At 40.1% G+C, this 15674-nt stretch overlaps 1 protein-coding gene and 1 non-coding gene across 12 annotated transcripts in view; one reads left to right on the top strand and one right to left on the bottom strand.

Annotated features, from left to right (window-relative positions):
* TIAM2 (TIAM Rac1 associated GEF 2) overlaps positions 1-15674 on the top strand; it is a 171229-nt gene that overhangs the window by 82359 nt on the left and 73196 nt on the right. For all 11 annotated transcript variants that reach the window (XM_051801665.1, XM_051801667.1, XM_051801674.1 and 8 more), the window contains 3 exons: positions 6122-6557; positions 11674-11846; positions 12885-13109. In XM_051801665.1, the coding sequence (XP_051657625.1) occupies positions 6122-6557; positions 11674-11846; positions 12885-13109 (834 nt within the window). The remainder of the gene's footprint in view (positions 1-6121; positions 6558-11673; positions 11847-12884; positions 13110-15674) is intronic.
* Positions 10814-10884, bottom strand: TRNAG-GCC (transfer RNA glycine (anticodon GCC)). Its single transcript has one exon. It is a non-coding gene; the product is annotated as a tRNA-Gly (tRNA).

The raw sequence follows: 15674 nt of genomic DNA, 5'->3' as shown, positions 1-15674 counted from the left end.
AAAGTACTGCATCCCTGGTGCTGTCTGAAGTGTCAACAGCAAGAAAAGATATATGTTTCTGTGTGCAATTTTCCCTTCTTAAGTTAACTCCAATCTTTGCAGCCTAATGTCTCAGTGAATTTGCTTTTGAAATCATTGCATTACTTAAAAAGTGACTTGGGAGTTTTTAAGACTTCTTTTTGTTTCAACTATGAAAATATAATGCTATATATATGTGCTATGAATCAGCATACATTGTCTAAAGAGTGTAGAAGGAGTAGTAGAAAGAGGACATTGTAACTATCTTTGCAGATATTCTCTGTCTGTGTAACTGGCTTCACCACTCACTGTGATTTCACTATTGGTCTGTCTCTAGCAAGGCAAGCAACTGTATTGACCAGAGCTGCTGGTTCTGCCTCCACCTCCTCTGAAGACATTGCATGGAGCAACCTCCTCCTCCCTGTGTGTCAGCTTAGTTAGCCACATGGAAAAGCTTGAGCTGCCATCTGGCTCACTGGGAGATGGTAGTGTGAAGAAGGAGATGGGAAGAGGGCAAGAGGGAGAGAAAGGATGTTTCCTAGAAGAATTTAAGACTAATCCCATTAATAGGACTTTAGAATGCCTCTGGTCAGGAATGAAATTCTCATCTCTAGCTGTAGGCCCCACAGTTGGGCTCTTTAAATACCAGACTGTGCCTGGACTCTGCACATGAGTTTGCAAGCTGAAATGGAGGGCACAGACCTATTTTCACAGACCTATTTTTGTTTTGGTTTGGATTTTTTTTTTTATTTTATTTAATCTTCCCTAGTGTTTCTCATACAGGAACAGTGACTGTGCTTCCCTAAATGAAGGGTGCTCCCTTTAAGCAACATTGAGGAGGTTCTGGCCACTTCAGAAGTTAGCAGAGAGTGAAGGGAACACCCACTTCTTCAACTTAGGCAGCAGCTAAGCAGTAGATCATAATACATGCTTTATGGGGCATGTAGAGCAAACACTGTCTCCTGTGCTGGAAATTCAGACAAATATTGTGCTTAACACGCATCTGTCATTGCAATGTAAAACTCTATGAGACTCTTAGGCTCAGAAATGAGGTTTGCCAATGTGGATCCTAGGTAGCAGCTACAGAACTGGGAAATGAAAATGAAAGCCGTTTATTTGAATCACTTCTTTTATGAGTTGCTCCTCATGTGTTTTATCAGATGCTATCTTTTCACCTTCTTACTCAGCTGTGAAAGAGAAGGCAGAAAAAACTGGAATCACGGAGGAACCTCAGTGCTGTGTTCCAGGATTCTTCACTGGCTTCAGCATCTCTAGCTGTTCTGGATTTTACTGCCAGGCTTTACATATGATTTCTGCATCCCAGACCTTTGCCATGTATTACTTAGTTATGACATTTTCAGAATGGTATTTGTGGTGTGCGATTCATAGCTGTTTTGAATTCACTGTGCAGTGAACTGGCTTCAGACACAGCAAGGAAGTTTGGCTGGCGAGATTACATCAAACTTGAATTAGATTCTGGTAGAGGGAGAACAGCCCTAGCTCCAAAAATGGTGGTTTCTTAGAAAAAGGCATAGGAAATGGTTAGTCACTGATTTTAATCAGACAAGTATCCAGCAACAGGAAGGACAGGAGGGAAGTAGTGAATGTTTATAGTTTTGCAGTTCCTTGTGAGGCTTGGTCGGTTCCTTTCCGTCTTGCATGCTTTGCAAACCCCTGCTGTCTCTTCAGGGGTTTGCTGTGTTGTAGTTTGGTAATGATGATACTCTCACTAGGCCCTTTGGCTTAAAAATGCAGAAATATCACGAGTGGTTATGATCTGTTAGATGGTTAGTCCTGTTTGCAGGACTGTTCATCTCAGCGACTGTAGCCTCTGTGCCTTGCTCTGAACATTGTGTCCCTTCATCGTTACATTACTAAGAACTGAATATGAATCACTTGGGCTGAACGTAGGTGAAAGCTGGAATATTTCCCTATAAGTGGGCCTAAGTAGTGGTGCTGGCTGGGTGGATAGTCCCTCCAGCTACCCCAGTGGAAACAAGTCAGCCAAGCTGCCTGCTTCATGGGGATGCAGGACCAGGAAGCATAGGTTTGGGATATTGAGGCCAGACCCTTGACTCTAGAAAGGCAGTGGAATTTAATCCTCTTTGTGAATGAATTGCAACTTAAACACAGGTAGACGTTTCCCCATCTTGAAGGCTCTTTCCAAACCCTCTTACTCTGGTGCTTGCTAACTGGCAGAGTAATTGTAGTCCCTTGGTCTCCTGTGTTAAGATAGAAAGTCTGTTTCCTTTTCCTTCTGGCACCCTTCCTCTGCACCTGTTTTAAATCATCCATAAACAGATTTGCGTATGGGATATTCCAGAGGAGTCCTTGGCTGTGCCCTGTCCACTTACTTGAATGTTTCCTTATGTCCGACTTGATCTGATATATCCTGGAATTCATAGAATCATAGAATCAACCGGGTTGGAAAAGACCTCCAAGATCAACAAGCCCCACCCTTGATCCAACACCGCCGTGGTTACTAGACCATGGCACTAAGTGCCATGTCCAGTCCCATTTTAAAAACCTGCAGGTACAGTGAATCCACCACTACCCTGGGCAGCCCATTCCAATGCCTGATTACCCTCTCTGTAAAAAATTTCTTCCTAATATCCAACCTAAACCTCCCATGGCAGAGCTTAAGACTGTGCCCTCTTGTCCTACTGCTGGTTGCCTGGGAGAAGAGACCAACCCCCACCTGGCTACAACCTCCTTTCAGGTGGTTGTAGAGAGTGATGAGGTCTCCCCTGAGCCTCCTCTTCTCCAGATTAAACAACCCCAGATCCCTCAGCCTCTCCTCACAGGACTTGTGCTCAAATCCCTTCACCAGCCTTGTTGCTCTTCTCTGGACCTGCTCCAGCACCTCAATATCCTTCCTGAACTGAGAGGCCCAAAACTGGACACAGTACTCCAGGTGTGGCCTCGCCAGTGCTGAGTACAGGGGAAGAATCACTTCCCTTTGAGCTTGCCTTTCTAATAATGGTCTTGCATAAAGACTTGCAGTTCATTCTGTTCCATGACCCAGGTTTTATTGCATGAAGGTGTCCTAAAGTGTTCCCTCAATGCATCATGGATACTCTACTGAAGAGCATGTCCTCATTTAGTTTAATCCGTGCTAAAGTGGCATTGGGATGATGCTATATCACAATACACTATGTGTGAGCTGCAAGGTGTATGTGATGCATGTGAGACTTGTGGACAGAATTTAGGCAGACTTGCTGCACAGTCAGATACTGCTATAAGTGGTGGTGTAACGTCAGTATGTAACTCTATAACATGGAGAAAATTAGCAAATTCTGTGTAAAATGGAAATCCAACCACCAGAAACAGCTACTGAAGAAAGTTCTTCAATGAACTCAAATAGCCTCTTTATAGGAGTCATATCTGAAATGTTATGACTTTATAAGCCGGAGCCCTTAAGTGGTATAAAGAGAATGTAAAAGAAAAACACATTGAGTCAACCTCTTTATTTGACTTGAAAACTGGTATTAGATTCTCCTTTTAGCTGGGATCCTAAGAAATGTAGCAGGCTGCATTGTTTCCTGTGCTGTTCTTTACAGATAATTATTACATGCGTCACTTTGTCTAATTGGTATCTTAGCCCCTTTAACTTTTGTATTATCTATAACTATTCCAGAGTATATCTCAAACATTGAGAGATCTCCTTAAATACAGCTAAGCAGAAACAGTGGTGGTTTTCTATCATCATTAGATGCAACAGAGGGAAAATGGGCAAAAAGTTGCCTGACAGGAAAACCACCAGGAGCAGCAACTTGGGTCAAACCTTTTCAGCGGTGACAGATACTGCTACAGTGACAGCCTCCCCAAGAACCAACAGAGACTGCCTGACTCTGCCAATTGAGTTCTTTAAGAAAAGAAAAATACAAGTGATGTTGTCATGGTGAAGTTGATTCGTTTTGGATCCCTTGTCCATTTACTTCCTCATTTCTACACTTTCTATGTGTGTGGAGAAAACATAGGCTGTGGATAGTGGCTGTTCATGGGTAGGTTGTATCCCACCCTTTTCATTAATGTTTGTTGTTCCAGCGGTGGGTCTTCACAGCAGACACCTTCTTATGTTTGTGTCTTTTGTTGTTTCTCTTACTGGTGCTTTGGGACTGAACGAAATACATATTCTTAATAAGCTGCATGCTAATGTTTTCTAGGGGACACTAGCATTTCCTGGAGAATAGTCAAACAATTCAAATGCAGGAATTTGGCACACAAGTACAGTGACAGTAATTAAAACAAGGGTGGAGAAAGCTGTCAGTTTCTGACTGAACTGCAGATGGCCAGTGCAGTTGTATAATCCATGTTCTACAGTCACTTTGTGGCATTAACGCATTACATGCAGGATTATTTCCTGGTTTGCCACTCCCTGTGTCTATTTTCCTGCCTTTGCTATATAAAAAAGAGCTAAACCATTGATGTTTAGAGAGTTACTCCTGGAGAACACTGGTTAGCACTCTGAAATAAGATTTAAGGAAGATGCTCCATTATCAGGAGAACTGGATCCTCATCACCAGACAGTGTTCTGAAAAGCCAGACTTGAAGTTCAATGCACTGTAAGGGAACATGGGTTTCAGTTCAAACTGGCTTTTGTGAGGCCACAGCTAGCAGTGTCCTGCTGCTTTAGAAGCGGCTTGTCTGGCATTGCTTGGGAGGGCGTGCAATCCCACTGTTGTTCTTGGCCATGTGCTGGAGGTCCTGATGCTATCAAAACACAGCACAGCTTTTCCGCTTCAGTTTTGAAGAACAAGTAAGAAGCAAAAGAACAAAAAAGTAGTTGCTTTCAAAGCTGCTGGTGAGAACAGCTCACAGGAGACCGATGTTTATTTACTTTGTTCATGTACAGTAGTCTATGAGCAACAAAATGCTTTTAGAGAAGCAGTCTAAACTTGAAAGTATAATAGCTTTATTATTCCTGAGGGTAATAGCTTCACTTCTTGAATCATTTATAGCCATCTCTTCTTTTCTCTTCCCTCATACTTTTACTGGGAAAGGCAACGTGTTTTATTTTCTTGTGTCTTGGTTGCTTTTAAATTGCATTGGCAACACTTGAGTTTTGAAGACAATAAATGGCTTCTTAGGATGGATGGTGTGGTTCTTGACAGTGAAGTTAGTCCAAGGAGCTCTGTCTTGGGTAGTACAAAAATCCTTGTCCATCACTGGATCCTGGGAGAGTGGGGAGCAGTCAGCATATCGCTGGGAAAGGCTTAAGAAAGAAAAGGTCCAGTCTGGCAACAAGGTCCCATGTTGACAAGCAGTGGCAAGAAAATCATACCATCAGGCCTGAGTATTCCAAGTAAAATTGGCCAGCCCTTTCAATCCAAAGGATGAAGTTGCACAGTGCAGTAGGAGAAAGGCCCATCAGTGCTTGATGAGATGATCAAGCTCTCAGGGGTTTTACAGCAAGTCAGAAAATACACACCTCTGCAGTCTGGAGACTGGATCCATGCCAGTCAGCAAGTGTGTCTTTCTATTTTTAAGTCACATATTCTATTAGATTAGATTTTAGTCAATTGATCAATACTAACAATCTTAAAATATTCTCAACTTTTGACCTTTTTTTTGTTGGCTAAGCACAGCTTATATGACAAATAGAAAATGGAGGTAAAATCAACCTTGCTGTGCTGAAGCTAAATCTAGCCACCTTGCACAAATAGGATAGCACCAAAGTATTGAAGACCCTACAATAATAAAAAATCTATGTGACACTGTTCCTATTTGGACTCAAACAGGCATGTAAGTGGTGGTGCCTGCGTTTCAGATGGCAGATATACTTGTCTCCTAAAATACCTCAAGTTTCAGCCAGTAGAAGCCACAGTAGTCACTAATGAGATTATTCACAGGTGTAAGAATTTCCAAAGTGCTCAGACTTAGTAGTTAGGTTTTAATGGGGTTCTGCTGAAAAAATTGTGAATGGTGGCACTGGTGGTGTCAGTGGCTGCTGAGGCAAAGCCTATAACGTAATGGTGAAAAGAGGTGGGCCTTGATGAAGGAACTGGAAGTGGCTATTCATGAAACAAGTTTAATTGCCAAATGAGATGTCTTTGACTGTAGCTCTGCTGACTGATCACTGATAAATTCCTTTTATGCACAGGAACCAAAGTGTAGAGATGGGAGTGAATACTTAGACAGCAGAACGGACAACTTCAGTACGGACACGCTGGCACCATCGCAGCTCTCCAGCTTGCTGTGGTCACCTGGCTCCAGCCATGTCCTGTCCCAGAGAAGCGAGTCCACCAATGCAGTCAGTAGTGATGCCTTGAGGCAGAACATTTATGAAAACTTCATGCGGGAGCTGGAGATGAGCAGGATGAACTTGGAGAATACCGAGACCTCATCAGAAACAGAAGACTCCAGTGGCGAGTCCCTCAGCTCCTTGGAGCAGCTGGATTTGTTGTATGAGAAAGAGCAAGGAGTGGTGCGCAAGGCAGGGTGGCTGTTCTTCAAACCCTTGGTGACCCTGCAGAAGGAGAAAAAGCTGGAGCTGATCACACGGCGGAAGTGGAAGCAGTACTGGGTCACACTCAAAGGTAAACCACCATGTTTATCATTCAACTTGGCAGCAGCAGTTCTTTCCGTCATGTCTCAGGAGCCTTTCATGCATGCTGGCTTCTGTTAGCAGGTTTAGGGGGATCAGAAAATCATACCTACCTTTACAAGGTCTACCCACCACTTAAAGTGGAGCATGTGCCTAAGCAGCCCACTGAATTGAGGTGATGCTCAATGTTTTTAGTATTGCACATGCAGCCTTGTGTTTCATACCATAGTGGGAGCTGTTTTGTCTGATTTCCCAGTTTGTGTATTCATGCAGAACTGCGGGTTTAGAAGATCCTTTTGGATGTTTGAAGGTCAAAGACCAAACTGAACCAAAGCTGGGGAAAATACCAAAGTTACACCTCTGTCTTGGAGGGACTCAAAACATAAGGGTCAGGAGAGGTCACTGGTGCCCAGTTCCCTGTCACAGACACACAGTTCCTTAGGCTCTTCTATGAAGTTTATTTAAAAGTAGGGTAGGTTAATATAAAAAGTTTAATTTATTTCCAGTGCTTTAGGTGGCAGTATAATGAAGAGGTGAACTCCACATGCCAAAACATTTACACAAAAAAGTGTGTGGTTCAGGGCAGAGGAGACTGAAGCAGCAGCAGCACAGCAAGGCCTGTGGTGCCCAAGGCGTAGTTGCCATGGACCATTCCTAGGACTTGCCAGTCTCCCTCCTTTCCCAGGATGGTCTTTCACCTTGCCTGCTCCCTGCAATACCAACCCCTTCTGGCTTTTAGCGTGCCCAGCTTCCCATCTCTCACAGCTACTGCTGCTGTGAAACAGCCTCGTGGGAAGGCAATTCACTAAAAGGGGTGGCTGCAAATGTGATTGTGCTCAGCACTGCTCTCTCCATGTGTATTGATGGCTCGGAGTGTGCTGCAAGAAGTGTATGGATGTCAGGAAGTGTGAGAAGGAAAATAACATCTATTGTGGGAAGAGTGAGTTCATAGGCCTTTTTTTTTGGAATTGCATCCAGAGGATTTGCCTTTCAGTAAATATAATGCTAAGTTAATGAGTAGGGAAATGATCAAACTTAATAATTTCCTAGCATATATGGGACTAGAGGAGAGAAAATAACAACTTTCCCACAGGTTGCCCTTTTCAAAATTCTATGTGGGTGTAGACCTGAAGAAAAATGAACAGTAAACATCAAGTTCTGGTAATGTCGTCCTTGACAGTGCTGATTTAAAAGAAGCAAACTCACTAGAGTGAGGCAATTCTGCCTAATAATTCGTAGACTTGTTATCAAGGAATCAAAATGTAGGCAGTCTTAATAGTTTAAATCACTTACCGTGATCATCAGATAGCATGATTCATGCTTACAAGAAGTGTATACAAAGGGAAAAACAGTATCTGAATTCCACCCTCTTACTGTGTGTATTTGTGTTACCGAGTATGAATATGAGTTTGATCTGCCTCTTCTAAAATTCAGTTAGTTTCTAAACAATCCTATCAAAACTTTAAACTGAAGTACATTATATAGTAGTAGTTCATGTATTTCTGGAATAATGAGGCTTTGGCAAGGAATTTAGGTGCTTCACGTTCATTTTTTTGCTATAAAATTGGCTTATTTGTGACCTTGAACAAGTTACATCCCTTCTTGCTAACTGAATTTCTGCAGCTACAGGAGAGGAATAATTCTTTGTAGAAACCTTCATTAACTTCTAACATTATAAGTTAATATATAAGTTAGATACAATGCTTTTTACTTTGATGGTTGATATGGCTGCATTTATGGTGCAGAGTTTCTTCCACTTTGTTAGCTGTTTTAAATATACATTCCTCATTTCCTTGATCTCTTACCTTTATTGTCTTGTGGAGACTTCTGATGCCAAAATAAACTTGCATGTCTGGATATTGAGGCATAGTTCTGTTTTCATAATATGCTATATCAAGATCAAGGCGCTTGCTTTGGTTCTCCTTATACAAGGTTTTGATAAATCTGTATTTAATTTGTTCTTGAAGTTTAAATAGCCAAGATATTTTAAAGTGTGACTTAAAATGACCACGTATGCAAATGGAGAACAGCATGTTTCTTTGCAGTCTCTTGAGATGTGTTTAATTATAAATATGTAGAAGGCTTACAACCATCTGGTTACCTGCTAGACTTCAAAGTATGCATGTCCTGAGGCCTCTGCTCTACTTTGAGGGCCACCAAGACCTGAGCTTGAATGGTAATCCTGTACCAAGAAGAACTGTCTTTTCCATCTGTCCTGTCTAATTAGCTTATTTTAACGAGGGAAATTGCTTTCCCATTGCCCTCTCCCTTCAGTTCAAGTTTTGATTAAAATGCTTGGACAATAATCAGTCCCAGTGGGTCTAACAGAGCTTATGAAGCTAGCTGCTTCCAGAAATCACTTCACTTGACCTGAAGCTATACTTGGGGTGCCATACACTTGAACATACATGCATATCCTTCAAAACGTTTTATTTATGTTCATGTAAACTATCAGGATAAAATATGACTTATCTTCAATTATAGCAAGTAGAGGAAATATAGGAGTTTAAAATAGAACTTAATATGCAGTTTCCTGAAATGCAGAAGTGGCTTTACATTCCTGCTGCTGCTGCTAAATACAAGAGGAGACTTGGTTTTGTTGGTTTAGTTTGCCCTGCTATGTTCAAGTGATTACAGAAGTGCTGTGCCTGATATGCAGAGTGTAACAAACCATGTCCTTCTTTTCCAGCTGCAGAGATCTTCAAGTGTTTCAGTATCATAAAGAAGGTTAAGTGAGGGATGGCAAGGGGAAAGGATAGGACCAAATCTATAGGATTTGTTCTTACCCAAGATAATTCTACCAGACACTTTGGACAGTAATAGGAAAAGGTGGACTTATGTAGCATAGAGACATTTCTGTTTATTGGATTCCTTCATTTGAAAACTTTTCAGTCAACAGATAATTTAATCAGTAACATCTGATATGTGTTTCCCTTTCTCTTGTAACACTTGTACTTTCATTGACACTGGAGAATGTGATGAAATCCCTCTGATGGATCTCACTTTTCGTACACTTTGGATTTGGATTGTATGAAGACCAGTGTATTCCACCTCATAACTTTTCACAACAAATGTGTCCCATGGACTGTGGAAGGCCCAGCTTTCCCCCTTATCAGACAGAAGAATCAAAACTCCCCTTGATTTTGGTTCTGATTTTACCTTAGAGGAAGCTCCTCTCAAATTTGCATGACTTTGGATGATGTGTCTGGGATTTTTAATGCAGTATTAAGTCTAAATGTTAAAAAATTACTAAAATAAAGGTTGAACTCTGCTTTTACCTAACTAGTTTAAGAGCACCCACCAAGGAAACATTTCTATTTTTCAGGTTTAGCTGTGTTCCCTTGATACGTATTTCCTAGGCATATTTGCATGTGCATAAACACAAACAGTGTGTCACATAGAGAAAAACCAACAGCCCTAAAATCAACCCAAAATCTCAGTTTTGGTGCTGCCCTGTGTTGTGTTGCCTTTTTGATTTAAAGGAAAAACAACAAAAATGGGGCTGGAGAGATGACAATGCTGTAGCCCTAGCAAACTCAGTCCTTGTATTGATTGAATTTCAAGCCGTCTACTGGATACGTATAGGGCTTGCAGCAGTAACATATTCATGGATTACTAGTGATCATTTAATCTGACTTGCTATGTAATGCAACCATAGGTCTTCTCTAAATTCATTCCTGAATTTGAGCATATCTTCTGGAAAAGGCTTGCCTTGCTGGAGAATCTACCATTAGCCTCAGATTTTTCAAACTGCTTAGGTTATCCTCCATTTTCAAAATGTTTTTGTAGTACCTATCTGGTCTTACTTCTTCCAGGTTAAACATTCAGGTGTAGTATAGAATTTACCTTCTAAATTTAAAAAAGCACCAAACCCTCTGCTGTTAAACTGCTCTTTCATTTCACAAGGGTGAAGTGAGGGTTACTTATTTTCTCTGGATGTGCAGAGAAATCAGTTTAGCCTAAGAAATTCTTGAGAAATCTAGTTTATAACTAGATTATTTTCATAGAATCATAGAATAGTTTGGTTTGGAAGGGATTTTTAGAGATCATTTAATTCCAAACTCCCTACCATGGGCAGGGACACCTTCCACTGGACCAACAGTGCTCAAAGCCCCATCCAACCTGACCTTAAACACTTCCAGGGATGGAGCATCTCTGGGCATCCTGTTCCAATGCCTCACCGACCCACATAATTTCTTCCTAATATCAACACTAAACCTACCTTCTTTCAGTGTAAAAAGACATAGCTGCATTGGCCAGGGATTGAACCCAGGCCTCCTGCATGGCAGGCAAGAATTCTGCCACTGAACCACCAACACTGGTGTATTGTATTTGTATTTTAGTAATAATAATAGTAATTGTATTTTATAATAATAATAATACAATAATTCTAATTGCATTTTAGAAGTGGAGTTCAGTCTGTGACTCCTTGAACAGACAAATTGGTGCATCTCAGAGGACAGTGGATTATAACATGAGGCAGTAAGGAAAGGCTGATGGGAATAAAGACAACGGGCCCTTCTTTAGCCAACTTCACTGCCGAAGGCAACATGGCACTGTAGTCATACTGCTGTGGGCAGGGATCAGGTCTCTTCTGCTGTCCTCCAGAAGTAATTGTTACTTGGGGATTGTCATCATCAAGGATGAAGTTTATTTTCTGAATGCAAGTGTCATACCTTAGATACTACATTATTTACAAGACTGAACATGCTCAAACTCAGCCCCTTTAAACTGTTTTAAGTTATTCAGAATTGTCTTAGTCTCCAATTTGCAGTTTAAATTTGAGAAGTTTATTCACTAAGCGTGTTGTATGAAGACAAAAGATTCTGCAAATCGTTTAAACAAATACAAAGATTTCTTAAATGGCTGTTTTGAGAGAGTTGGTTCAATTTAATAAACAAATACAAAAGCCAGTTTAACTAAGCAGAAGTTAATCTCTTCTACATGCCTTTACTTTTTAATAGGCTGAGCTTAATGACAGAATAACAGAATATTTCCTTTCTCTGAAGGGTGTCTTAATTCACAAAAATATTAATATAATAGAGCTCAAATGGGAGATCCAGAACTTACTTTCTCCTTATGTTTTTTTGTCCCTCTGAACTGCAAAGGTTGTACTCTACTGTTTTATGAGACCTATGGAAGGAACTCAATGGAGCAGAGCAGTTTGCCTCGGTACGCCCTGTTTGCAGAAGACAGTATAGTTCAGTCTGTTCCAGAAGATCCCAAGAAAGAAAATGTGTTCTGTCTCAGCAATTCTTTTGGAGATGTCTACCTGTTTCAGGTAACAGGATGCATGCATAACTTTGTCGTTGTTTCTCTTTTAGGATGTGTTTTTGAGTCTGCACATGCATGTATGTGATTACATATGCACACACACACACACACATTATGCTTCTGCCTTTGACTTCTAAATAATAGCATAATTACACTATTGTGCTATACTATTATAATATTAAGTGTATGTTTTGATTTCAGGTATGTGATATTACACCAATTGGCTCAGTCAATAATGGTTCAGAAACAAAAGAAACAATGATCACAAATCTGCAAGACACTTTTGGTACCTGGTTGATCACAAGATTCTAGAAATTCACCTTTATTATAAAATTTTTTCACATCTATTAGCATTCCACCCTTACAGAATGGTGTGCTCAACCCCAAATCTGCTGGCCACAAAGAGAGTTTGCTTGAGCAAGATGCTCAAGAAAGAAGGCTAAAAATAATCTAAATATCTTGACTGCTTAAGTGCAGCACTGGAAATGTTAATAAAGAACATTATTATGTGGAACTGCCTCCATAGAAACATGTTGATTCACAGGCACACTTGTACATATCTCCAGAGACACTTTGTGCAGATTGCATTCTCTTTACCTGGATGTCTTCTCTTCACTAACTTGATGTTTTCTAAGTAAGCATACCTCCCTTCAGACCTTACATATAAAATCTTCTCTGTTGTGTGCTACTTGCAGAAGTGGAGGTTTATCTTTGAAACCTGGTAGGTTTTACTTTAATTATTTGGAGGGATGAAAGATGCAAGTCACATCTTTCCCACAGCTTATACAGCTCTGTTGTGCTTCTGGGGTGTACAGACCGTGCAGGTCTAAGAAGCAGAAGCTGCAGTTTGGAGGCAAGTTATGACGGAGTGCAGGAAAGCTTACACTTCCTTTATTTACACAGTTCTAAAGAAAGCCTTATTTCACTCAGTTAAGATAAAGTGTCTTAAGATAATGAGAACCGATCAAGCACTCCATATTCTAGAACTGTTGGTTTTTTTCTCTTTTATATTCTCATAATGCTGCACCATTGATTGGTTTCACAGGCAACAAGCCAGACAGATCTGGAAAACTGGGTTACTGCTATACATTCAGCCTGTGCTTCCCTTTTTGCGAAGAAGCTTGGGAAAGAGGACACTGTTAGGCTGCTAAAAAATCAAACCAAGAGTCTCTTCCAGAAGATCGACATGGATGGCAAAATGAAAAAGATGGCAGAGTTGCAGCTCTCAATTGTTAGTGATCCAAAAAACAGAAAGGCCATAGAGAATCAGGTACTGGAAATAATATTTTTTATAGGAGCATAATTATCATTACTTCTTGCTTTGGGATCTGTTTCTGGTTTCTAGGCCTGAGAGTAATTGTCTTGGGGATAGCTGGCATGGTAGTTGTAATTATTGCCAGGTTTCTACAGCAATCCAGAACAGTGCGGGAGGTAGGCTCCTCAAAGACCAATCTGTTTTATGACCACAAAGCTGTTTCTTCTCTTTTCTGCAAATGAAAATGTAATTAATGTTCACTGCTTTATGATATACTTAACTGTTAGTAATATGTAGCTGTTACATTGCATACCACATAATGTTCAGTATGTTCTGTGAATAATCTAATTTATTACTGAATTGCAGAAGAGATTGAAGTATAGGTACTTAGCAATATTATTCTGCACTTTAAGACAAGACATGAAGAGTACTTAGTTCTTCCTCCAACTTTATTTGGATAGTGGCAGACAAAACCACGTGCTTCCAGTTGAAATTTAGCCATGACTGATGATCACCTTATTGTCTGTACAGTGGTGAACAAACATGAAACCTTACTCTGCTCTCACTACTAGCGTGTGAACCAGGAATCTCTTCACTGATACCCTATGGAAGTATATCTTGCAGTGTTGATGTCTTGCCCATGTCCCCAGTTTTACAGGTAGCAACTGGCAGATGATGTTTAATTAAACATGCTTAGCATTCAGGCAAAGACCTCACTACGCAGGGCCTCTTGTGCACTGAACATGTCTCAGTAGTTTAACCTAAAGAAGTCTGTGAACTGAGCTTACTGTATCCTTTATTTTATTAGACCATTAACAGATGACGTCTGATAATATGAACTTATTGACTGGTCTTTGAGAGCCCATCCTTACCTGCCTTTCCAGTCAGAGTAACTCTTCCTCTGTCACTACTTTAGGCTGCACATTATGGCCCCTTTTGTAGCAACCGAAGTTTATTTCCTTTGAACCAATAGAGCATAATATTTTTGTTTGGTTAGTGAAACACTTGTAGTTTCAGAATCTGATGCTTATAATATTTAAAATTCTTACTGTACTGGTTTGAACTTGATGAAGAGCAGATTGACTGGTACTGATTTTACTGTCAAGCTCTTGTGGCACACTTCAGTCTGAAGCTATATGACCAGAGTTCGAATAATATGCAGTTTTGTGTAGGGATGGTGCAGATGTTCATAAGCCCTCTGAGTGCTCAGACATTCATAATTTATTTCCAGGTCACTTTATTTCATAGTCCAGAGCCATGTGAAGTGAATGGAGAAGGAAATAGTTAAGCATTCTTTTATTGGAGCAGGTTTTCAGACCTAGAAGAATATAAAGATTTCTACAGATTACATATACAGCTTGTAACATGTAATGCACTGAGGAAAAATCCTGATGTATATTAACTTAATTTATCCCTTCCCCCATCATGCTACTAGTTGATTTGGAATCAGATGAAGAGTATTAATGATCTGTCTTAATATCTGCTAATTAGATGTTCTGTCCTTGAACAACTGCTGTTGTTTTCCAGCTTTGGAGGAAGTTGGCTTCATTCTGAAGAACTGAAATCCATCACTGGGTCTGCAGAATATTTATTTCTGTTAATCTTCTGTCTATGCCTGTCTCAGAATATTGAATGAGGGCAAACCACTGACACAAAGAATGAAATAGATCATTGCAAACGTCCACTAGTTAGCAAAGAATAAATTTATGAGATTTTTCTCCATTCTTGATTTCTTTGATCTCTTTAAAATCTCTCCTTACAGTTGCTGAAGTTTTGTTGGCAAAGTTGCTTCAGAGAGAAATCAAGAGATAATTGAGTTTCCTAATCTTCTGATTTGTTGTCTCAGAGATTGGCTTTTGCAAAGAAAAAAGAAAATCTTGATTTAATTAGTAACCTAGAATTCTTAGTATACTTAGTAAGCTAGTGATATCAAGAAAACATTACACCTAAGGGAACAGTTTGCATATACGTAACTCAGTTATTTAGTAACTGTGGTTGTTTAGTTGTCTTTTGCCCGTTTTCATTAAGAAGATGAATATAAATTCTGGGTTAGATTTTGTGTCAATTCGATGGTGTTTTCAGTCATGTGGCTGTTATGATTCCTCCATTCTGAAGTACATAATATTGCGAATACTGCAGTTTTATAAACATTCTGTACTGGAAATTTTCACTAGGGATTTACTTTGGGAAGTCAGTGGAAATAGTGTGATTGACTTCAGGAGGATCGTGGTGGTTTTTAATGCAGAAAGATGAGACATAGTCTTAATTTATTTCCACTGGGAGATTATCTTGGAAATTCTGATTTCTATAGCCTTTCTCCTTTTCCTTCCTCTTCCTCAGAAAAGCAACCACCCAACCTCAGTTGGCTATTTTCTTTCACATCTGTATAGATTTAAAACCAATACTTCTCTGCTGAAGACTTAAAAATTTAATAAAAATAGGGCTTTACGAGCAGAAAAGACTTTTCTTGTTTCACAGTTACCATCATCTGAAAGGCAGTTTTACTAAGGAAACCTAGACTTCTAAAGTTGCTACAGATAGATATATGATTCTTTTCGGTGTTAAGCACATGGAATGGAG

Source organism: Manacus candei, unplaced genomic scaffold, assembly GCF_025592945.1.
Source record: "Manacus candei isolate 608988 ecotype Guabito, Panama unplaced genomic scaffold, ASM2559294v1 h1tg000052l, whole genome shotgun sequence".
NCBI lineage: Eukaryota > Metazoa > Chordata > Aves > Passeriformes > Pipridae > Manacus > Manacus candei.
Note: the sequence above shows the minus strand (reverse complement) of the source record. Positions and strands in the feature narration are given on the sequence as shown.